This window comes from Haliotis cracherodii, unplaced genomic scaffold (assembly GCF_022045235.1).
Source record: "Haliotis cracherodii isolate W230 unplaced genomic scaffold, xgHalCrac1.p SCAF_6, whole genome shotgun sequence".
NCBI classification, from domain to species: Eukaryota; Metazoa; Mollusca; class Gastropoda; order Lepetellida; family Haliotidae; genus Haliotis; species Haliotis cracherodii.
The window spans coordinates 23,482,096-23,508,347 of record NW_027266319.1 but is presented as its reverse complement, the minus strand read 5'-3'; the positions used below and the strand labels follow the sequence as shown (position 1 = coordinate 23,508,347).

General features: G+C 42.2%; 3 protein-coding genes across 4 annotated transcripts in view; 1 reads left to right on the top strand and 2 right to left on the bottom strand.

The window, feature by feature from the left end:
• The window catches only part of LOC139445774 (kelch-like protein 12), a 28,380-nt gene extending 24,678 nt beyond the window's left edge, over positions 1-3,702 (top strand). For both annotated transcript variants that reach the window (XM_071226987.1, XM_071226988.1), the window contains exon 11: positions 31-3,702. In XM_071226987.1, the coding sequence (XP_071083088.1) occupies positions 31-160 (130 nt within the window). In that variant the 3' untranslated portion in view covers positions 161-3,702. The remainder of the gene's footprint in view (positions 1-30) is intronic.
• A 10,650-nt stretch (positions 3,703-14,352) lies between these two features.
• Positions 14,353-18,887, bottom strand: LOC139446089 (kelch-like protein 10). The gene is made up of 4 exons (XM_071227368.1): positions 17,504-18,887; positions 16,766-16,957; positions 15,758-15,877; positions 14,353-14,543 (listed from the first exon to the last, which is right to left on the bottom strand). Exons 1-4 carry the CDS (start codon positions 18,885-18,887, stop codon positions 14,353-14,355), a joined length of 1,887 nt encoding a protein of 628 aa, XP_071083469.1.
• Positions 18,888-21,282: 2,395 nt separating this feature from the next.
• Positions 21,283-26,252, bottom strand: part of LOC139445227 (uncharacterized) — a 100,475-nt gene continuing 95,505 nt past the window's right edge. Inside the window, exons 28-29 of the mRNA XM_071226366.1 lie at positions 25,777-26,031; positions 21,283-23,091 (exon numbers count right to left, since the gene is read on the bottom strand). Of these exons, the coding sequence (XP_071082467.1) occupies positions 23,012-23,091; positions 25,777-26,031 (335 nt within the window). The 3' untranslated portion in view covers positions 21,283-23,011. The remainder of the gene's footprint in view (positions 23,092-25,776; positions 26,032-26,252) is intronic.

Here is a 26,252-nt window from a genome sequence, read left to right as displayed (position 1 = left end):
AAATGTATTTTGTTGTTACCATGGTTACAGGTATGATGGCAACACCCTTCTGAACACTGTGGAGGCATATGACCCCATGACAGACACCTGGGAGGTCCTGGAGAACTGTATGCAGACTCCCAGGTGTGATGCCGGTATCGCTGTGGTCAGGATGCCCTGACCTTCACCTTGACCTTCACCTTGGGCTCTTGCTATCTCTCTGGTCAGTGTGTGGTCACACTGTTGGACTGTCGACACTTACTCCCAAGACCAGCACGGCATGAGGGGATGTCATTGGTACCATGGTTACAGCATTTTGGTTACCAAGGTTACGCCCATCTGGCAATGTGTTGTCATTGTAGGTTATTCTATGAAGTGTTCTGTTTAACATGTGAAACAGTTCTATACGATGCACACATTTACCATCAATCTGTATAGGATTCATTTGAAAACATATCCTTTCTGAAAATCACAACAATTTGTATGCAGTTTACAGTAATTACAGAGTATGTTCAAAACGTGTTAAATATCCACGATATGTGAAGATGCTTTAAGACAACTACCTGGGACACTAATGTTCAGCTGATGCAGGCAGTTCTCCCCCTGACTGACGAGGAGTCATTAACATCAGACAAAGATGAAAAAATGTGTCGGGTCTATAAGAAGACAAAATGGTTTTCTGGAAGAGATTACCAATTCAAGATATTCTTCGTTTTCTTTATCTATTTTTCTCCTATATATTTATTGTCTTCAACTCATGTAAATAAGTGCTTTTTGTATGAAAAGAGGTTTTGTCATGGTAACTGGTGTACAAGAACAGGTATTTGTTGGGGTGAATGTTTGAATGTGGGTATTCTTGTAAAAATGTGACCAGTACATGGGGTGGCATTGAACTGTGATATCAGTAGTATAACCATCCTCTATTGTCCAGGGTATTATATCTCCAGTCAATTTTATTATATACCCTGGACCCATTCACCACCATAGCTTTGTGTCTGAAGTGATGTCACCATCTCAATCAGTCTTATCATAAACTGTTCACAGAATTTCTCTCTCTCATGAGTGTACTTAAATTGGATGGCTACTTTTTCAGCATCATGTAAATTGAATCTGGGTCAAGATTAAGCTATGGCAGTGAACGGGCGATTTTTGGTATTATAATAGAACAGATATCCAATACCCTGGATAACCTAGGACGTCTGTCATGCAAGATAGTGGTGCCTGGAATGAGGGGGTTTGAAAGGGAATTGTATGATGTATGGGGTAGACATTTTCACATATTTATCTTGCTGTTTCATGTTCCACTAGTGATTCTTTATGTTTGTTTATTGAAACGTTTACAACTCTCTTTGCTCTGCTGTTCTCCAGACCGTAGTATATAAATTAGCACTGATTTTGAAGGTTTCTACAAGTGCTTGGGTGGGGTCATATTATTGATGGTGATATACGGTATGTGATTATTTGAAAACACTCCAGTTTCCACATGAGGCCTAAATGTTTTGGGCTCAATCATAGCGCCACCAGTCGTTATTACAAGTTTTGTCCCTTCTTTCTATGTCCCCCCAGTTGACCAATCAGATTCCACCTCTCATATCACTTGCATTTGCTTCATGCCAAATGGCCGCACCCAGTCAAGATGATGAGATTGATATTCAAGATCTATATTGTAATAAAACGGGTCTTTTCTCACAATATGCTTCAAGTCACATGAACAACATGATAAGAAACATAAAAGGATTTGGAAAGTATCTGTTGATGTAAGTAATTCCGTCATTCAAACAAAATCTGCATGGCAGTTGATGAACTGGATGTTGATTTCGTTACGCGATTTTGATTGGACTATGTATGCATAGACTTGTTAGTCCAGCCAAAATATAACTCCATAATTCCAGCCTAGTTTGGCAAGGGTTGCAACTGGACAGTTATAGTCAGTTTACGCCGTTGCATCAGGAAGTTGAAGATTGACTTGATCACAGCTGCAGGACTGCAGAACCAGTTGAGCACACCTCCAATTTTTTTCAGGTTAAGAATATATTCAAGTAGTATAGGCAATGAGGTCAAGATGCCAAGCCTTCTTGAACCATCCTAACATTTTTTTATATTGTTTTGCCAAATACTGAGTTATTCATTAACTTACAAATCATGGCAGTATTAAGCTGAAGGATGTTTTCACTATGCCATTGTTACCATGGTAACATCATAGAAGTATTTTAAGATGCTGAAAGGCATTGTCTTGCATTTATTGTTGAACGTGATTGTTGTTCATTGTTATCTTGTGGTTTCATTGTCAGACTTGAAGATACTCAGTGTACATGAAGTCAGTCTCATGTGATGTGATATTTTGTGTTGTGTAACTATGGCAACATACAAGCAGCTAGCACAGGATATGCCTTTTGACAAGTCTAAGCTATGGTCTCATCCCTGAACCTAATGAAAATGATGCAACGCTTATCATGTATACAAACTTTTCTCAGGTAATAATATTGATATAACAATAATAGTTGTGCACGGGTGGCCAAGTCGTCTAAGGCACCGCGATTTGCTGAGCAGAATTGCGTCCCTTGGGCTCGCCAGAAATCTGTGATTGTGGGTTCGAATCCAGGTTGGCCCCCATTATGTTTCTAGATTTGACCTGCATCACTTCAGGCTTTCCTCCCATATTAAGCTGACACGCTTTGATATACTGGTAACTGGAATTCTTTTAAAAGCGGTGTTAAACCCAACTCACTCACTCACTCCATATATAAGCAAGGTCTAAGCACAAAGGCATTATTACCCTGGTCAATGAATCCGTGTGCACAAGATATTCAGTCTGACTTCCCTGGGAGTACAGAACCCATGCTGCCTGAGGTGCAGGTCACATTACCATATCATCCTTTCTGGTACCCACTCACTGCTGGGTGAACTGAGGCATACTTTGAACAAGGTCACCTGCCCAAGGTCACACCACATGTGCCACATGTGCTTCAGGGTGGGGCAGGTCCAAACTCCACCGAAGCCCTAGCAACTCTCAGGAGTCGAGCTAGTGAGTGAGTGAGTGAGTGAGTGAGTATGGTTTTACACCGCTTTTAGCAATATTCCAGCAATATCATAGCGGGGGACACCAGAAATGGGCTTCACACATTGTACCCACATTGGGAATCAAACCCAGGTCTTCGGCGTGACGAGCGAACGCTTTAACCACTAGGCTACCCGACCGCCCCTCGAGCTAGCGAACATGGTCACCCATCCAAGCCCTCTCTGCAACCAACATGCTTAGATTCGCCTGATTTGTGACCCATGTGCTTTTCTTATCAGTACTACAGCATTAATTAATCTTGAAGGATGCCCACTTCATGCTGGCTTACGAAGTAGTTGTGCCACACACTTTCCATGCTTACCACATGCAAGTAAAGCTTGTTTATGTCCCAAAATTATGTTCAAGCACATAATGTGACATTATTGTAGAAAGGCTATTGTTGGTGTTTCCTGAATTGAAATTGACAACCAATTTTAAAAAATGGACCTAACCCATGCCGCTTTATGAATATTTTTGCTAACCCCAAAGAGTTCATGTTTATTTTAGTCATGGAAGAGAAATGTACTGTTTTCAATTTAGAGCTAGGGTACCTGTAGATTTAACTGCACTAAATGCAACATTTGAGACCTCACACTGCAACCCACTTGAGTTCCGTGTATGAGTTATAGTTAGACAGGATCGTAAGCCATTACTTTGTTCAGAGATGTGACCAAAAATATAACACTGAAAAATGCATACCGTATTCGACGTAATAAGCGCCCCGCTCTAATAAGCGCCCACGGCGATATTTGCTGATATATTGGTCCGTGAACAATCCCAATTAGCCCCCCTTCCGATTGATAAATATATACAAGACTTATTCATTCGCGTATAATACGCACTCCTGTGTTATATGCACCATTAATTTTGGGCAATTAAATTCTTGAAAAATATATCTGCCGTACATACTAGTATACATTTCAGGCTGTAAGCATAAACCACGAAATTTATCTTTCAACTCTTGTTTTTTTCACCAAAATAATATTTTAATAAGAGACCCCTATTTCTAATTTTGAGAGCGCCCTGGGCGCTTATTACGTCGATAACGGTATTTAAGTAAACATTTTGTCTTATGAATGTAATTTATATTGTATGTTTGATTACTGTACCGTTCAGTCTCACTTGAGGGAGTGTACATGAGTAATGGTTGTTCCAGTTGGTCCATCAGCTGTGAACATTTATAACAATGTCTTGTTGCAATCTCATTAAAACCGCTAAGCAAAGATCTGAGGACATCCCATAAGGGATCACGTCAGAACGACCTTTCATCCGACCAATCAGAGCATCGCTTACCAGATTATGAAAGTGACAGTCGGGATGTGATTTCTAATCATGCAACCTCGAAAAGTTTAACTCCGAACGATAGTTACGGGTTTAACGACTGAATCCACACAATCTAGACCATCTATTAGCCATTCCAGAATGTTCTTTTGTCCGGGTTTCAAATTTGTAATAGAGAATTTGTCAAAATATATTTCGAAGCGTAGTCGCCAATTTGAAATTAGTGTCGTAAAGCATGAGAAAGCTGCCTTCTGATTGGTCATTCCATTGGTCGGTCAAAGTTCGCATAAGGTCGGTCTGACGTGACCCGTAATGGGATGTCCTCAGATCTCTGTTTAGCTGTAGCGGGAACTAAGATCTGATTTTAATGAGATTGGTCTTGTTGATGTGTTCATGATCTTTACAATACTCGAGGTCACACATTATCTATTTTTAGCTTCACAGGCCTCACTGCTTCCCCTACTGAAAAGCAGCTGGAAAAGAAATAAATGAAACATAATTTTTTTTTTTTTATGGCTCCAACTAGTAATATAGACTCTCTTATACAATATAAAAAGTTATACATAAATTCCATGTCTACATCACTGTCAGTGATGCGAGAAGCCAGCTACAGTTTTAACGCCAGAATGATGTTCATATAAATAAATAATGGTTGACATAGCTGTTTATATTTATATTTATTTTTAATAATGGAATAAATCTGTGAAACATAAAATTTAAATAGTATGGCCCATGGTTCATAAAGCCAGAGTAATTATATTTCCTGTCTTGTCGATTTCTTCGCTGCGAATTGCTGCAAAATTGCTGATGCAGCATTAAGCAATATTCACTCACTCTCTCTCACTTGTCAATTTCCTGGAGCAATAAAAGACCTATTTGTATGATAAGTTAAAACATACAACAACAAGAACAGAGTTTGGATATAATGTTATAATCTTTAGTTTCTATTTGGGACAGGCTCATCTGTAAGGCAAGGAAAAATAAGTTTGTCTTATGAAGTTCTTATATTTGATAAGAGAAAGGCAAAAGTCTCCATCTAAATGAATACTTGGGAGTATTTTTTGTGCAGCAGTCTGTGATAATATGTGTTTTATGATTGATGATGCCTGAAGTGTTCCGTGATGTAAGATATTAACAGCCTTCATATTTCACTAAATTGTGTTGAGGACAAGTATAAAACCATGATGGTAATCCTCATTGACTTCTACAATTTGAGGGCGAGAAGTCTGAACCAGTTCTAAATGCTTCCGGGGGCACAGGTGGCCCAGTCATCGAAGGCGCTGCGATTCGCTGTGCAGAGTTGCGTCCCTTGGGGATGCCAGAAACCTATGATTGTGGGTTCAAATCCTGGTTCGCCCCGATTATGTTTCTAAGTTTGTCAGCACCAAACCCGTGCTCGTGGGTTTCAACGAAGTGGTAAACGTCCGAGACCTGCATCACTTCGGGCTTTCCTTCCACATTAAGCTGACATGCCATGATATGACTGAAATAATGTTAAAAGCGGCGTTAAACCCTACTTCACTCACTCACTCTTAGTGCTTCCATTTTTCTACAAATGGAAACTGAATAAAACTGACAGTAGTATATATTGTTCTCTTGTCCATGCAGGTCTAGCTACAAACTAGTGATATGAGGTTTCTACTGGTCCTCTGGACTAGTCTCAAAAAGCCTGAATTTCAAATTTTCTAATTTCTGTTTAGTATGATCTAATTCTTTGGAACAGATGCAGTTAAAATCACATGTTTCAGCCGATGAATGTTTTCTATGTAAGTGATCCTTTTAACATGTTGCCATATTTTCTTCAGTAATTGTAGTGATAAATATATAGCACCCCCATAATAAATGACTGGTCCCTTAGCTGTGTCATCATGACCTTGCACTTGCTGTTAAAGGCGACTGTGCTTGTCGTAAGAGGCGACTAACAGGATCGGGTGGTCAGGCTCGCTGACTTGGTTGATGCATGTCATTGATCCCAATTGTGTGGAACAATGCTCATGATATTAATCACTGGATTGTCTGGTCCAGACTTGATTATTTACAGACCACCATCATATAGCAAATCATCCAAATCATTGTTATCATGAGCTCAAGCTTCACATTCCAAATGGAGAAAAATATGAAAGGCATGATTGTCATTATTCTGCCAAAGAGATCTGCAGTGTCTTTTTTTAACACACACTCACACACACCTGAACCCTTCATGTTTACTGACCACTTTGTTTTTCCCCTACTCCCTTTAATTAACAGGTCTTTAAAGACATGCCGTCAATAGGCTGTTACCTTTTGTCATCGAGACACTCTACCCCGATTGTGAGTTCAAATGTATGAGTTTGGAGAAGCTGGTTTTGATGTGCCAAAATTTATTCCTACCAGTTTATTGTGTATGTCATTTTAAGTTTATATATTTCTCTCAGAGCTAGATGTACAGACCTTTTCTTGACATAAAATGTCCAGTCCTTGAGTTTGAAAAATCTTTTCAAATGGTCAGTAAAATCTTATTAGTAGTATTTGTATGTTATAGAGATTAATATAGAAGAAATTTTGGTTCACTCATGTCATATATTTCTTGTATGGGTTGTGTGTTCTCTCATGGATTTGTAACTCCTGTGAATGCGAGACCACATGTTTCTCTGGTTCAGTCTGTGCATGTATACTCATCATCAGTAATTAAAGCACCATCTACCTTTTCAGATATGTGCTGCATTAGAAAATAACTGTTGTGATGGATTGTGGGAGACACGACGAAAGTGTAGTGAACTGACGAACAGAACAACTCCTACAACCTCACACAAATAGTGAAGCCGACACTGGCAATCGGTACCGTTTTATTGGCGTTATGCGAAGAAGTCTAAAAGTGTTAATAATGGAATGTCTGTGGTTTGATACCAGGCTGTGTCATACCAAATGGCTGTCTGCTACTTGTTGTTGCTCTGCCTGGCGCTAGGCATTGAGGGGATAAAACAAGGACTGGTCAGCTCAGAGTCAGTATACTGTGTCTGTGTGGTATCCATGTTAAACGGTGGTATGGTATGTCTGTGTGCTAGCACAATATAACCAACATCAATGTGGACTAGTACAAGCAGCCACAAACACACACACACAGACTTACACACACACACACACACACACACACACACACACACACACACACACACACACACACACACACACACACACACACACACACACACACTGGAGGGCAGACACACACACTGCAGGGCAGACACAGACAGACACGCTCACGAACACACACAGACACACACACACTGCAGGGCAGACACAGAGACACAGACAGACACACTCACAAACACACACACAAACACACTGGAGGGCAGACACAGATAGACACACTCACAAACACACACACACTGCAGGGCAGACACAGAGACACAGACAGACAGACTCACAAACACACACAGACACACTGGAGGGCAGAGACACAGACGGACACACTCACAAACACACACACACACACACACACTGGAGGGCAGACACAGAGACACAGACAGACACACTCACAAACACACACACACACTGGAGGGCAGACACAGAGACACAGACAGACACACTCACAAACACACACACACACTGGAGGGCAGACACAGAGACACAGACAGACACACTCACAAACACACACACACACACACACACTGGAGGGCAGACACAGAGACACAGACAGACACACTCACAAACACACACACACTGGCGGGCAGACACAGACACTCACAAACACACACATGCACACACACACACACACACACTGGAGGGCAGACACAGACAGACACACTCACAAATACACACACACACACACTGGAGGGCAGACACAGACAGACACACACACACACACTGGAGGGCAGACACAGAGACACAGACAGACACACACACACACTGCAGGGCAGACACAGACAGACACACTAACAAACACACACACACTGGAGGGCAGACACAGAGACACAGACACACTCACAAACACACACACACGCACTGGAGGGCAGACACAGACAGACACACACACACTGCAGGGCAGACACACTCACACACACACACACACACTGCAGGGCAGACACAGACAGACACACTCACAAACACACACACTGGAGGGCAGACACACTCACAAACACACACACACACACACTGCAGGGCAGACACAGACAGACACTCACAAACACACACACACACACACACACTGGAGGGCAGACACAGAGACACAGACAGACACACTCACAAACACACACACACTGGAGGGCAGACACACTCACAAACACACACACACACACACACACACACACTGCAGGGCAGACACTCACAAACACACACACACACACACACACTGGAGGGCAGACACAGAGACACAGACAGACACACTCACAAACACACACACACACACTGGAGGGCAGACACAGACACACTCACAAACACAAACACACACACACTGGAGGGCAGACACAGAGACACACTCACACACACACACACACACACACTGCAGGGCAGACACAGACAGACACACAAAGACAGTAATGTTCACTGAAACTGATTCATGTTCAAACCAATGTCCCCCCTGATTATTATGCACGTCCTTGACATCCCCCCCCCCATGTTCCTGGGTACAGGAAAACTGTAATCTCACGAGAGCTGTGAAGCACTGGGCTCTCCCAGCACATTAGGGGGTGTGTGGGTCAGAGGGAATCAGGAGACGGTCACCAAAATATTTGACAGTTTCTAGGGAAGGGGGTGCACGGGTGGCCCAGTCGTCTAAGATGCCGCGATTCATTGTGCAGAGTGCGTCCCTAGGGCACGCCAGAAACCTATGATTGTGGGTTCTAATCCCGGTTCGCCCCGATTATGTTTCTAGGTTTGTCAGCACCATAACCACCGGATTCACCGAAGTGTTAAACGTCTGAGACCTGCATCACTTCGGGCTTCCTCCCTCATTAAGCTGACACGTCTTGATATAACTGGAATATTGTTAAAAGCGGCGTTAAACCCAACTCACTCACTCACTGCAGGGGATGGTCCTAAAAATAATACACATAGTCCTGGAGTGTCATGACAATATGGACAGTTTTTAATTAATATATATTCTGCATTTTGTCATGGGCAGGGTCATGGAAATAAACGTACAAGGACAAGGGGAGGGTCATCCAAAACATGACAAGCATTAGGAGGTGGTCATTATATTCTGTACATTAGTGCGTCAATAAGCCCTAACCAACCCTCCCTGTAATATGTGACCAGTCCCTAAAAGTGGACTATGACCAATTTTCGGTCTTCGTTTGGATGTAACCAGTGAAGGAGACAGCCGCAGACATTCTGTGTTCAATTTGGGTAATCAATTACTATTAACTTAATCACTTCATAAAATGTTAGCTTCAGTCACTCTATATATATCAGAAAACACATATTCCAGCCTACATAAACTAGTCCAAAAAATTAAAGTACTCCCAATTTTTTATATGACTTTAGTTAACCTGTCATGGCTTGTGGGCATTTTGCCACACCCAGCCTTCGAATCGTGGGTGTTCTTTCACTTGTTTTGAGTAGTATATGTTTGTTGATAGTAGAGGGAGTGATTGATGATGATGATGATGATGATGATGATGTTGATAACGTGTTGATTATTGTCGTGTCCATTGATCTGTCTGTATTTAAAAGTTGTGATGTAGAGATTCCTCACACTCTGCTGGTCAGATCTTTGCTACTTTTGCTACACATTTTTGTGGTAATAAATAAATTGATGGGTTATTTCGTTGATGTGTCATGAATCTGCATGTCCTGCCAGACTGAAGAATTTAGGAAGGAGCATTGGGACGTCATCGTCACCAGGACGTCACAATCAAATGACATCACTAATCTCTCTTCCGCGAAAATAGGGTAGAGAGCCGTGATGGGGTGCTACAGTCAAGACATGACCCTACATAATGTAGGGTCGTGTCTCGACTGTTGTGTAGGACCCCATCGGGGCTCTCGGCAAGGGTAGAGCAAACATCAACGCTTTCAAAGATACTGGGTACCATTTCATAAAGCAGTCGTTAATTTACCCGCTCGTAGAGATTATGCCATATTTGCGCGGAGTTAACGCCATGGTCTAAGACTATTTCACAAACCTACACTAAAACTGGCGAAAACCGCAGACACGTACCTTACACGCCCGTCAACTATGAGCTATCTCTGTTTGTTAGGTGGGAAAATTGATAGCACGAGAGTTACCTACCGTGGCATGAGCTCCGAGCAGACGATGAAGCGGAATAATATGGAGGACAGTTGTGAAAAGTAATCGAGGAAGAGAATTCTTTCGCCAGAGAAATCGAAATTCGTACGGAAGACGTCGGTTCCAATTCAGATGTTTTGTTTTCTACTTTTCATCATGCATCACGAATAACAGAAAGAAGAAAATATGGGATGAGATTCTGGCAAAGTGTGTGCATTTCTATGGCATTGAATCCGAATATTCCATATGAAGTATGCTTTTTATTTTTTTAGTGATAGACCTGTGCAGTTTAGAGTTATCGCGCTTGTTATTATGCGCAAGTAAACACATAGGGATACAAGTTGACGACTGTACTTGAACTTGTTTGACGCCTTCTTTGATAGTACAAGATTTGAAAAGGTAATTGTATTGCCAGGGCTACAGATCTAATATAGATCTATTTGTGAAATAAATAATTAAGTCCTAACCAGACAATGAGCCGTAATTGTTTCGCGAAACTTATTTTGCCTATTCACAAAGGTACCTGGGGCACATGTCTACAGTATCCTTTGCCACAGAGGTCAGAGGGGCACCTTGTGGTTGAGTGAGTGAGTGAGTATGGCTTTACGCCACTTTAAGCAATATTCCAGCAATATCACTGCGGGGGACACCAGAAATGGCCCTCACACATTATACCCATGTCGGGAATTGAACCCGGGTCTTCGGCGTGACTAGCGAACGCTTTCACCACTGGGCTACCCGACCGCACCCTTGTGATTGAGACATTTGCTCATCACACCGGGTACAAAGTACGAAGCTCATACTCTGGTGTCCTCAGCCATGATAGTGCGTGAATATTGCTTGCTTGTTTGTTTTTAACGCCGCACTCAGCAATGTTCCAGCTATGTGTCGTCGGTCTGTAAATGATCGAGTCTGGATCAATCCAGTGATTGACATCATGAGCATCGATCTACGCAATTGGGAAACTATGACATGCGTCAACCAAGTCAGCTAGTCTGACCCCTTAATCCTGTTAGTCGCCTCTTACAGCAAGCATGGGTTGCTGACCTATTCTACCCCGGATCTTCACGGGTGGAATATTGCTAAACGCGGCGTAAAACAATACAAGTTACTATACCACAATGATCATTGTTGAGTAACTTAGTGTAAGTTCGGGTTGTATATCACAAATTGACATCAGTTAATAAAGAACATGAAGATATTTACAAAGATGCTGTTTATTACAATATAGATTAATATAATCTACAACAATTAAGAGATGTTCTGAAGAAATCTCATCATTTTGCTGACACAATTGCCATATACATATTTGACTAAATATTTCGCCAAATAATTGGTTGGTTTGTTGTTTAACGCCGCACTCAGCAATATTACAGCTATATGACGCAGTCTGTAAATAATCGCGTCTGGACCAGACAATCCTGTGATTGATATCATGAGCATCAATCCACGTAATTGGGATTGGGATCGATGACATGTATCAACCAAGTCAGTCGCCTCTTACGACAAGCATAGTCACCTTTTACGGCAAGCATGGGTTGCCGAAGACCTATTCTTCCCCGGAATCTTCAGGGGTCTCCAAATAAGAAACAATAACAAGACAATGTCGTTTCTCATTTTCAAAAAGCACGCAGTGATGTGACATTTTGATACAATCTCTGCATAATTAAGTACATCACCCAAGAAAAGTCATTTATCATCCAACACTGGCTCCCACAGGAGATATCGCTTGGATGAGATATAGAGGTTATCACGCGAGTGTGTTTGGGGATGGTAAATATCCTGCATTAGGAATAAACATTGTATTTAGCGAGCCTTGGCGTTTTTATCCGTTGGCTTTATCCTGTCGAGAAACCTACCTATTATATGATAACAAGCGATATCTACACTGTAGATATCGCTGCAATGAAATTACATCACAATGCTTTGCGGACCATTGTGACGTCACTGGTTACCATGACGTCACAATCAAATGACATCACTAATGGCTCTGCTACTGAAGCTGTTTGCAGTACTTTTTACACTGAAGACACTGCCAATTACTGTCTACAAATTAAAAAAGTTGAAAGAATGATGTTGGATGATAAATAAAATCTCAACCTGGTGTCCTTTGATATCAAATATATCAACACTCGTTGATAAAAGTGGCAAAAATCCTCGGCAAGCCTCGGAATTTTTCCACTTTTATCAACTCGTGTTGATATATTTGATATCAAAAGACACTCGGGTGAGATTCTCTGTTTATCATGTTTAGATCTGTTTCTGCCTGTCTTACATTCAAAGCAGATGTGACAGGCTTTGTCTTCTGAATATTGCTACAAAACCGACACTGAGTGACTTAGTAACCATGTCTGTATATGATAAATCCTTTTTGGTCTCTCTTGAACTTGTGTATTTTAATACTCAAAGAATTGAAACCAATATCCTATTTAACTATGTAAATAACCATTATAATAATGTTCCTCATTCAGTCCCCGGACAAACACCAGCAAGCAACAGAAATTTGCTGAGTTTTAAGAAAAAAAAGTAAGAAAAAAAAGTACCCCGCTGCTTACCTCAGTCAACACAATCAGCTGAAACGGGCATAAACCATTCACCAAAACTATCATCCGAATTTGTGCAAAAAATATTGCAATGGTTAAGTTTGATCCGAAACACCGAAACATCCGCGCTATCCAGAACTGAGGGTAAATCAGCTGTTGCAGTCGACGTACGCCAGGACAAACACAACCGTGGTAACCTGCTACTTCAACGACACCAATCTCAATAAAATCAGATCGAAGTTCTCGCTGCCGCTAAACAAAGCTTTGTTCAGCGCTAGCGAGAACAAAGATCTGATTTTAATGAGATTGCAACGACACCAAATGACTCCACGAGCTGAATACGCATTACGTTGGTTGCATGAACTCGAACGACTTTGGAAGAAGCAAAACCACTGGTGGAAAGAGAGCACTGCCGGAAATTCGTCTCGAGGTGATAAATGTTTCACAGCGTCTGTTTAAGTGAAAATTTGCTCGTGCACGTCAAGTGCCATTGATGTGGTCGGATAGCTTTTTTTCCTGCGCCACTTTGCTCCCTTTGGATCCGAAATATCCGTTAACCTGCATGGATCCGAAATTAACGTCTAATGATAGTAATCATGCGGTTCCTTCATTATTTTTGTTGTAACAGCTATTGCAGTGACGCGGTTACAGTGGAAACCTAAGTTTTCTTTCATGATGAGCGAGTTGGGTTTAACGTCGCTTTGAATAATAGTATTCCAATTATACAACGGCGTGTCAGCATAATGTGGGAGGAAATCCCGAAGCGATGCAGGTCTCAGACGTTTGGTGAAACCCACGAGGACGGGCATGGTGCTGAGAGACCGATAAACATTATCAGAATGAATCGGGATTCGAACCCACGATCATACACATCGTTCTCATAAGTACTGCTACAAGTGATAATGTTATGAACGTAGCAGTAATTTTCTGACATCGAACCTTTGAACTGCACCCTTACTTAAACCGTGAGTGAAATGTGAGCTTTTTTGCTCTTTAGTTTTTTACAACCGTTTGGAACTTGAAATCATAGCTAAAGTTTAAAATGCTGTAGCATTAATTTCGCCCTGGAGAAATAGACTCGTGTGTCTCGTAGTCTATTTCGCCAGTTATCCATACTTGATCAGTTGGTTCATATCACTTAATCTGGAGTTAACCGATCAAACTATTCCCAGCGAACCTCAAGGCTATTAATTATGTCGATACCTTGTAGCATGCTAATCAATATTGGTTAGAGGTATTCATGTTTTCAATGCAGATCCGTACCACGACATGAGATAAATGAATTAATCATAATTCCTGATGTTGGAGCAGATGAACTTGGGATCTCGGCCATAGTATGTGTAGTCACGTACATTCTGCAGGTCAACGACCGTGCACGCACTGGTGGCGCTCCGCCCCGTCAAAAGCGACGCAGAGGAGAACCACTCGTCCTCGTAGATGTCATAACACTCGACCTGTGCAGTAGTTGACGTCCCTGTGAGAACATGATATAATATAAACTGAGATATAAAATTAATAATATGTTAACTGTGGACATGTATTGTTTTGTTGTTGTTTTTTCTCCCACGCACCAATGCATAATGCGTAGAGAACTATCTATGTACGTGCTTAAATATAAGGCATTTATGTGACATCACTTTAGGGAGTATTGAAACATAAACGCAATCAACTAGCATGGTATCACAAACAATTTATATGTGTATGGATAAACGAGGCTTTTTAATTATTTCGGTTATATGACAGAGTGTCAGATTATGTTGGAAGGAAAGGTGAGGTGAAATTGGGTTTAACGTCGCTTCCAAGATTATTGCACTTGTATAGCGACGTGCATGCACGTGTGTGTGGCTGCTTGTACTAGTCCTGACTGATGCCGATTTATAGTGCTAGCTCACTGAGATACCATGCCGCATTTAACATGAATACCCCACTCAGACACAGTATACTGACTCCGAGCCGACCAGTCCTTGTTTTAGCCCCTCAATGCCGAGCGCCGGACAGGATAACAACAAGTACCATCTTTTAACGTCTTTTGGTATGACGTGGCCGGGGATCGAACCCCGAGCCTTCCGCTCTCCGGACGGACGCTCTACCTCTAGACCACGGAGGCGGTCTGGAAGGAAAGACAGTGATGAACCACACCGTAGACATTTAGTTTGTTTGTTGTTTAACGCCGCATGCTGCAGTCAGCAATATTCCAGTTATATGACGGCAGTCTGTAAATAATCGAGTCTGGGCCCCGTTCCACAAAGCGATCGTAACACTAAGACAATCGTAACTCACATACTTTAACATAGGCTTACGACAATCGTGGGAAACGATGACGTATCAACCAAGTCAGCGAGCCTGACCACCCGATCCCGTTAGTCGCCTCTTACAACAAGCATAGTGGCCTCTTTCAGCAAGCATGGGTTGTTGAAGATCTATTCTACCTCGGATCTTCACGTGTCATATTTAGTACCTTGATGAAACCCAAGGGTCATAACCCAAGCGACACTAGAAAAGGGCTTAACCTACTGTACCCATGTGGGGAATCGAACCAGGCCTTCGGCGTAACGAGCGAACGCTTCAGCATCTAGGCCACCCCACCGCCCGGATTGGTAAGAATTCACACATGTGATATTTACTGTGCAAATAGCTGTGAAGCCCTGTATATAAAGATACCACTTCATTCATTATACACGTAGTTACCGTCGTAACCGCCGATAGCGAAGAGAAGGCCGTCGCAGACGGTGGCGGCGAAGTTGCTCCTTCCGATGCCCATATCGGCCACCATCACCCAGTGTGACACTCGAGGGTCGTACTTCTCAACTGGGATGACATTGAAATAAATTGAATTATATTAGTAATTATGATCACATTCTTATTTATCATATTGTGTTTGTTTCATCAGCACATTTCTCCAAACATCTTTGAAGATCTTACGTTGGTTGTTTAACCCCGCACACAGAAATATTCAAGCTATATGGCTGCGGCCTGTAAATAATAATCGAGTCTGGCCCAGACAATCCATTGATTGATAATGTGAGGAACGATCCACGCCGTCGGGGTATGATGACACGCGAACCAAGTCACCGAGCCTGACTACCCGATCAACTGATTTGCCTCTTACGACCAGCATATAGGTTGCTGGGAACCAATTCTTACCCGGAATCCCGAGGGGGTGCACTGGTTGATTTACTCATGGGCTCATACAAGATGATTATATTATTTAAAAATGAAACAAATTATACAAATTGAACATGTTATTGTTCTTGACGCGGGCAGATTTCCTATGGTTATTCAACTCCACTTTAGAATATTAATAGGTCTTCAGCAACCCATGCTTGCCGTAAGGGCGACTATGCTTGTCGTAAGAGGCGGCTAACGGGATCGGGTGGTCAGGCTCGCCGACTTGGTTGAAACATGTCATCGCATCCCAATTGCATGGATCGATGCTCATGATGTCAATCACTGGATTCTCTGGTCCAGACTCGTTTATACACAGACCGCCATATAGCTGGAGTATTGCTGAGTGCGGCGTTAAACAACAGACCAAACGCTCCATTTTCACTGTACACTAGTTTGAAAAGCATCGACATGTTGAGGTGCTACGTCCCTTTTGACCCCCATTTCAAAATGCCTACCGACAATGGATGAGATAGGTAACGTTTCCACTAACCAGAATTGATAAACAGTTTCAAAAACAGAGGTTTTTACCTGTTTTTAGTCTGCGATTTCCACTGAATCCACCAATAGCGTAGACCGACCTTCGATACTTGACCAGCGCCACCCCGCTCCGAGGGGAGGATAGAGATTCTATGTCTGACCACTGGTCAGTGTTTGGGTCGTACATCTCCGCCGTGTCCAGACAATGTTGGCCGTTGAAGCCACCTGCCACGTACAACTTCCCTGCAACACCAGACCGTCATCAGCAAGTATACTTCTCAAGGAGCTGAGAATGCAGCACGATATTATGATGTCATGAGCTCAGAGCATTTATTGAATATCAAACGATAACCCTCAGGCAGTATACGGATACATTTGGAAAGGTTTCATGAAAATTATACACACAGACATAACATATTTGATCAGGCTTCTGAACCACTCAGGCATGTGGGGGGCGGTCGGGTAGCCTAGAGGTTAAAGCGTTCGCTCGTCACGCCGAAGACCCGGGTTCGAGTCCCGACATGGGTACAATGTGTGAAGCCCATTTCTGGTGTTCCCCGCCGTGATATTGCTGGAATATTGCTAAAACCGGCGTAAAACCATACTCACTCACTCACTCAGGCATGTGGACCTATCGAAGCGTCTTAAAAGCCCTCGACATCCACGTCCCAGTGCGGCCAAGATTGCTGGGGTTTTGTTCCCACCCAGGTATCATAATTATGTTGGATCAAGGAAGAGAGCGTAAGGCTTATGTGTCCCTAATGAGAAAACAGTAAAAAAATATCTTACCGCCTAGGGCAGTCGCCCCCGCGTCACTCCTGACTTGCCTCATACTTGCAGCAACCACCCATTGATTCCGTGCAGGGTTGTAATACTCCACCGAGCTGTGTCGGACGAACCCGTCAAACCCCCCACAAGCGTACACTTGATCATTTAGAGCAGCTGCGCACACGTAGCACCGTTTGGCATGCATTGGCGCAACTTCCGTCCACACCTTCAAGTGGCAATCAAATTTTCGAGTCGTGTTTAAATACTTCGTAGCCGTGTAACCTCCTACCACATAGATGCATTGATCGAGAGTGACTAAAGCGTGGTAGGCGATGTTCTGGTCAAATGTCAACTTGACGTTGCGATACCAGCGGTCTGCACGGTCGTCGTAGGTTTCGAAGAGGCCGCAGACGCCGTCGTGGCACCAGCCGCCAAGGACGAAAATGACCTCGTGTGGAACTCTTGGACGGAGCATGGGATTCGATGTTCCCTGGAGGAAAGGAATTCGGCATTGCTGGTTGATTTCGCAGAGTTTGTAACCCTTCTTTACGAGTGCAGCACAATCTGGTGACTTTGAAATGTCCCAATTCCTGAGGAGGCAGTCCTCGAATGTCCTCACTCTCACAAGTCCAAGTCTGGTTGAGGACAAAAGACTAAAATAATGTTTTTTACGGGCCTTCTCGTCGAATTTAACCCAGTTCATGATCGCCTGAACCACTTCGTCCTCTTCGGGGAAATTTAGTTCATCCGCCTGTAGAAGCTCACACAATTCGTTTATATTCAGACTCTGAAATTCGGAGTTTCTCGAAACTATGTGTGCGATATTTCTCAAGACAAACCACCGAGATTCTTTCGCTAGATTCGGACAGTTAAAATATTGCGCCAGTCTCATTATTCCGATGCTGTTCTCGACGCACAAGCTTTCACGCAGGAAATCACTGCAGATTTTAACAAGCCCAAACACATGAAGCCTGTCGGCAGCGCACAAGACATTCTCAATATTATTCGAGTTTAGATTTGCATGTCTAGTGTAAGCGTACCTTACAATAGCCTCCATATCTCCATGTCGAATTCCTGGAATTTCTATCGCTGCCTGACCAGATTCCTTCATTTGGGAAGTAAAGAGAGCACGAAAGTAGAGACTGCAACTCGCCATCACAGCTCTGTGAACATAGATCTTTTTTCCTTCGTCAGGAAAGTTGATCAACACGTCACAAAAAAGGCCTTGATCTCTCATGTCAGTTAGCTGGGCATGAAACTCCTTTGTGAATTCCTCCATGATTTCTGCCATAGTTGCTTCAGCTTGTACATCCTTCTGAGTTACACATGTGGAGGCCATCATGCCGTTACCGCTGACGTCAACCAGGAAGTGAGAGACAAATGCGAATGACGTCATCGATAACATTCCTTAGCAACGATCACCATACAACATTAGCTGAGAAAGTCAGTCGGAACGGATCGGGCATTTACGCTAAAACTTTTCAATATGATAGAATTATACTTTGATGCGACACACATCTTTTATTGTTAGTTCATTTATCCTTGTTAGATAATGTTTGATTTATCTATAAATATAATACTGGTCAGGGATGGAAATTAGTACTAACCCGCAAACCGGGAACAGTTTTGTTAGGTATCTCAGGGCTAGAAGAATTTCATACATTTTGTGGGTATTGATTGCTATTTGCTGTCACTATTCCGACCAGTAGATGTTCTTGGTTAATGTCCATCCCTGTTGGGTCCAAAATACCACTTTAACCGACGCTAAATAACCTATTTCGTTTGCTTTCGATTTTGAAAATCATTATATTTCACCTCGACCCTGTTTAGGCATATCGTTAAACACATACGAGGATTCGGGTCAGTTCTATCTTGATAAATTTAGGGAACTGATTTATGAAAGTATGCACAGAGAACTTAAAAGTGCAAGTGTCCTGAAAAATAGTCATGATAGATATTTCTTACATCATTATGTTGCCAGTGTGATGTACAAAACGATGGCCGAGAATTTATTTGTGTCAGTTGTCGCACTTATTAAAAGAACGTATTTTGTGTTCTGTATTTGTCACAACCCAAACGGATCTTAAAAGCGCTAACCAGGCGTGTATTAATTGGCACGGCCGGCTATGCCTGCAAGCTTGATACAGAATAAACGCGATCGTTTCATTAGTTGTTGGGAGACCCGTGTTGAATACATAATACTGGTATTATAGTGAATTAAATAACATCGTAAGATATTTTCATTTTCATTCTCAGGGGCGCAGGTTCCACACACAACCACATACCCAATCACAAACCCCAACAACACACCCAATCCGTCCCGTTAAAAGATTGATCTTTGTAGCCAATAAGCGATAGTTAACTAGAACGGTATTTTCTCACCTACAGTCACTCATCTCACAAAAAAACATGTAACTGCAGTAGATTATTTCATAATGTATGCCAGCAGTCAGTCCAGGTTGCATAAAACTATCGCCCATTGTATAATGTAATGTTACACGTTAGCAAGTGACACGGATTCACATTCTTTCGCGAACAGCTGGTGTCATCACTGATTTTCAGTGGTTCATTCATATTATTTCCACGCCTATTTGCCCTTTACGCCAAGTGGAATCTGTCTCGGCAGAAAATCTAGGCTGGTTCTTCTCTTACATTGACAATTTATATTTCCCACGCCCCCATTCGAATGACCAGCAGTGGGGTAGCCTAGTGGTTAAAGCGTTCGCTCGTCACACCGAAGGCCCGGGTTGGATTCGTCACATGGGTACAGTGTGTGAGGCCTATTTCTTGTGTTCCCAGCCGTAATATTGCTGAAATATTGCTAAAAGCGGCGTAAAACCCTACTCACTCGCACTGTACCTCTGTCGATTCAGTATGATATGGCTGGTCTGATCCGGGTCCGCTGACTGTGCTGGCTTCGACATGATGATCACTGTCAGCGCCATGCAGCACCTCAGCACTCCAACATACTATTTATTTTTCAGAACATCAAGCATGTCCATTGAACGATTTTTTGTTGTTTGGGAAATCCAAAGAATTTGTTGTTTTTGCCAGCATAGTCGGCCAGCAATATTTTGTAAACTAAATGTAGGGTCCCGGCCCTTTTGATACGCTGGATGCCGCGCCCTGCTCAGTACGCTGGATGCCGAGCCCTGCTCAGGATACGCCGGATGCCGCGCCCGGGTCAGTACGCTGGATGCCGAGCCCTGCTCAGTACGCTGAATGCCGAGCCCTGCTCAGTACGCTGAATGCTGCGCCCTGCTCAATACGCTGAATGCCGCGCCCTGCTCAGTACGCTGAATGCCGCGCCCTCCTCAGTACGCTGGATGCCGCGCCCTCCTCAGTACGCTGGATGCCGCGCCCTGCTCAGTACGCTGGATGCCGAGCCCTGCTCATTACGCTGGATGCCGCGCCCTGCTCAGTACGCTGGATGCCATGGATGCCAGATGCCAATATTTCAATGTCAATTTCAATCCTTTCAAAAAGTGACAAATCAATAAAATACTCAGCTCAAAGCTTATGAGCACGTATGGTCATGCACACTAATCTATGTGAAAATTAGTCTAATTTACCAATTTTCTGTCAACACTCATATGACTCAGGAGTTCTGGAATTACAAATACTGGATGCCAACACAAATTAAGTGGTAGCGCGTGTTTGTGTCATTTGAATCCCTTTCTCCCCCTTTGGAATATCTCGAAAAGCTCGACCCTATAACACCTTTGCTGCAAGCATTGAAAAAAATAACACAACTCACATCTGTAACAGAATTAACTTTAATATATATACCATCTGGTGTCCATGCAGTTAAATATTATACAATAGATTCCAACTGTTCAATATTCATTTTTTAAATTAACTTATAATAAGCATTTATCATTATGAATAAAACATTTAAGATTTTTTTTATGTTCATATATACACCAAACACAAACTACCGTAGCTACTACTAATGTGTTTATTAATTAAATTAAACTTAAATTATGCTTCACAATTTTGAATTCCGTAAATTGAGCTAAATTGTATTCTGATGTATTGCGAGTGAGATAATACAAGAACGGTATTTACATGCTTATAAGTCAAGGACAGAAGTTGGTTGTATAGCATTGTGCGGACAGTGAACGGTGTGTTTACCACAACAAATATAAGTACTGTACAACTTCAATGGACGGTTTACGGTAATAAGTATCCCTTTTCCCACAGGTATGAAACATTTTTTTAAAACACTTTGGCATAAACATCATGATATTAATAACAAATAAAGATGAAATATGGACGGTGGGAGAATAGGACGGTTAAGAAATCACAGTCAGTTAACCAGCAGGTTATGCAAATGTAAATTTGCAGAATACCGTAAAATACTCCAAGTAAATAATACCCTTGTGTGAGTCATGCACAAGCGTGCAGAGATTGAAAATATTTTTATTGGGTCACGGTAAATGTGAAAAAATAAAAAACCCAACCCGAGTGAAATTATCTAACGTTCTTGAATGGATTTTTTGGGGAGTGCAAAAAAATGTTTCTTAGGAAACATATTTAAGGGATTTAATACACAAGACAGCGGGTCACGAGAAGAAAGGACCTTTGTTTTGACAACAGATATAATCGTTGTTTCAAATACAAAGACTACACTGTAGGGTAGTTTTCTAAACACCAATCTATTTAGCAATCTGAATCGTTTCAATCGGGCCTCTTTAACAATACTGTCGAACGGAAAACGGACAGACTAAATAATTAGGAAATATAAATGAAGTTCGTGTATGTGAAAATTTGGATTGTACCCGCACACAATGACAGCTGTTTAACATCTTGTTATATCTTATGTTATGTGTAAAAGAAAATATGAAAAATAGTTTCGTATCAAAATATACACAGTGCAGGTTGTCCTGGGTTTATGGTTGTCAGCAGCAGTCTTTGTAAAGCAGTTTTAACCACATTTGGTTTCTTGCTTAGCCAAGCGAAAAGATTATATAGTTTTGCCAAGGTTGATTTGACGTGAATATTCCCAAAAATATAAGGGCTGCATAATAAAAATGTTATTTTCAATAAGTAAGCCATTATGTTTATTTTTCAACAAGCCAAGAGACACGAATAAAGTAAATCAAGAAATGGTTGATTTCGTGCTATTTTAGAAAAGAAAAGATAGTCTTTGTAATAAAACAATCAAATGATGTTAAAATAATATTATTGTCTCGTAATACAATAAATTGGTCTTAGTAAAAAAATGAAAATATAAGAATTTCATTATTTGATCCCTGCATAGATGCGACGGCCAACTTGTACATGTTTGTGCTCAGATAAGAAGGAAAATGTGCAAGAGGTGACAATATCCCAAGTTTTTAACAATCACAAAACAATCATATAACCGTCAAATAATCTTAAATGTCAACATCTTCAACCCTTCTCCTGTTCCTGTTACTTCCGGGTGTAAAATACACGTGTTCATAACAGCTTGTCAATAACTATACATATGGATAACAACTTGTCAATCACCATCACAATGTCTTTGTTGATACGAACAATACAGATTTATTTCCCGCAGCAGCTGGCCCAGTTGAATTTCACATCCCACCCGCCGCCATTATTTTTGTGGATACCTTGAGCCGTAGCTGAAACAGAAGGAAAATGTATAAACACCTGGATATTTAAACGTTTGAAGTAGAAATTGTTATTTAAACTCGGTTTTATATGTTAACATAACGCGCGTGTGAAGCTTCTTGTACTAGTTCGGGCTAATGCCGGTTTTTATAGTGTTAGCACTATGATAAGGATATATCATTCCGCGATTGTAACGTGGACGTCCCACTCAGACACTGTACCGTATTTCGTGTCAATTGTTCAGTGCAAAAAATAGAAGCCGGGCCTCGAATAGACGCCGGGTGGAGAATTGATTGAGATATATCTACGGATTTCTACGAACACAAAATATTTCCATTTCGTGACATTCGTGGTCTTAGTGAAATGGGGGTATTAATAGAAGCCGGGCCTCTAATTGACACCGAGTCAAGCGCTTGTCCGAAATAAATAGAAGCCCGAGCGTCTAATAGAAGAAATACGGTATACTGACTCCGAGCCGACCATGATGTAACAAAATGTTGCAAAATATTTCTGGAAACACTATATTTAACCCTCATGGTGCTTGTTAGCCGCCTTCGGTACCGCTCATCGCCGCACTGTGATGACGTCGCGATATCAGAAACGAATTCTATGTATAAAAAGTGTTACAACTTTCTTATTTCTGCACACAGTGTAACCATATTGCATAACATTCATCTATGTAGAGTTGATTGCCTCCCCCAAGCCGTCAATTTCTGTTATTTTTTGTTGTTGTTTACGCCGCACGGTGGTATCTTGTACCGTGGCAGTGGTGTTATGCTAAGTCACCAACTGCGCCGGAGTGTGCGGTTGTCAGTGAAGCAACATGACGTCATTTGTTGAGAACAATACGGTGTGACGATTCTATTGTACATGACGTCACAATTAATAACGTTACGTCATTATCACACATAGGGGCCACTGCCACTGTCACCGGACCTTTCTCTTGTTTGTAAACAAACGCGCTTTTTTCAGAAATCAGAATAGAACGAACTAATGCAAGTATTTGGCAGCGCTTTACATATTTATTTGCATAATTATATAGATATGCTACTACAACTGCGACAGTGAGTTGCATGACAATACATATTTACTAGCTAGCTTGCTCTTCGTAGGGTTTCCATGACAGCACGTGGAGCCGTACAACCAATGTAAACATACGATAACTACGCAAATGGAAATAGTTTTTCACGATTTAGGATATTCTCTCAATGAAACTTAACTATTCTATGACATATGTTTATGAAGATGTGTAGATGCGCTGGCCTGTGGCAGAGGTCGAATGGAACTCTTGGTAGGAGAGTGGCACAGGGGCGTGTTGCATGCAAGCCACGAATCGCTTTGAGCCCATTTCCCCAAGTTGCTCCAGTCAAGAATTTCTTGTTCCGCTGTCAAACTCAGCTGCCATTTTGGTTTGAGAACAGCGATTGTTGCGAAAAATAGCGCTCCGTTGTAAGGCGAATCGCTGTACATCGCTTGCAAGCGAATGACGCTTTGCAACGCACCCCAGTGACATTCGTCGCCACTCGCCCCTTTCCGTACCTGCAAGAAGAACTTGGTATCGGCTTGTCCCAGAATAACACGAGTTGGTCACGAATGAGTGAGTGAGTGAGTGAGTGAGTGAGTTGGGTTTCACGCCGATTTTAACAGTATTCCAGTTATATCACGGTGTGTCAGCTTAATGTGGGAGGAAAGCCCCAACTGATGCAAGTCTCAGACGTTTACTCCTACGGTGAAACCCACGAGCACAGGTATGGTGCTGACAAACCTAGAAACATAATCGGAACGAACCCGGATTCGAACCCACAATCATAGGTTTCTGGCGTGCCCAAGGGACGCAACTCTGCACAGAGATTCGGGGCGCCTTAGACGATAGGGCCACCCGTGTTCCCTACGAATGAGACCAGCGGCATTCTCCAGCCTGTCAGCTAAATGAAGGTGACAGGTCTACCAGAGGTTCAGCAAGATCGTTCTTGTTTCATCGGAAAGCTTGGAATCTAAGTTTTCTGAAATCAATATTGCCAGACATAACTGTCAGGCAATATAATATTTATCTATTAGAATTAGTATCCATGGTAACCATGCCTTTTGGAAAGGGGTCTACTTCTACGTATAACAGGAAAAATCTGTACTATGAATGGATATCTTATCACTTTTGTGAAAGTGTGCGTTCCTCTTAGCACTGCTCATTCATCCATGTACCAAATAACAAGGTCAAGGTCAAAGGTCAAGGTCAATCTTACATGAAATTTACTTGTTTTATCTCGCATTATTCTTAACTGCTGAGTACATTTAAGTACAGCACGGTGTACTTGGCATCATAGAATTTACTTTCTGAAAAAATAGGTTACATGAGGGTAAATGTTAAGACACATGCCTCTTTGGGCTTTTCCATGGGTACCAGGCATTTTCAACTGTTGCACAAAAATACATTTATGTCATATAAGTCCATTCTCCAACTAAATATTGCTTTTGGGGCGTCTAAATATGGCTTTGGAAAACTAGATATTCCAAGTTTCCCAACCACATCAGATACACCTACAGCAGACATATTCCACATCTTGACACAGTGAAGACTATTTCGTAAGTTGACACATCATACAATTTGGCTTCATTTCGTAAACTAACGATTGATTATATTTTAGAGAATAAATTAGTTCAGTAATGTATCATCCAAGCAGATGGAAGTGTTCCATTACCTCCCCAGTCCCCGTCGGTGAAGGAAGCGTCGGGGTTGGCGGCTTGCAGGGCGGCGTTCTCCTCCCACTTCACTTTCTTAGGTGCCTTGAACGTGGCTTCAGCTTTAGCAGTGTCGAACTTCTCTTGGCGGATAGAAGCCCACGTGTCGCCGTTGTCATCACTGCTCATGTACGTCACGCCGTCGTTGCCGAGAGCGTAGACTTCCCCTTTGTTGGGGTCGTGTCCGATCATACAGCCGAGGCGTTCATCCAAGCCTGAGTGAATAGGAGATTTTAGTAAGGATTTTACTCTGCTTCTTTGTTTTTGTCGCACCCAGCAATATTCCAGCTATGTGACGTCCTGTGAATAACCATGTGAGGGCCAGATAAACTAGAGATCGATAGTGTGAGCAACGATCCACGTCGTCGGGGTTGGACGGGCCGGTGTCCCCAAACCTGACCACTCTTTGCGTTTTAGTTAGCATAGGTTGCTGGGG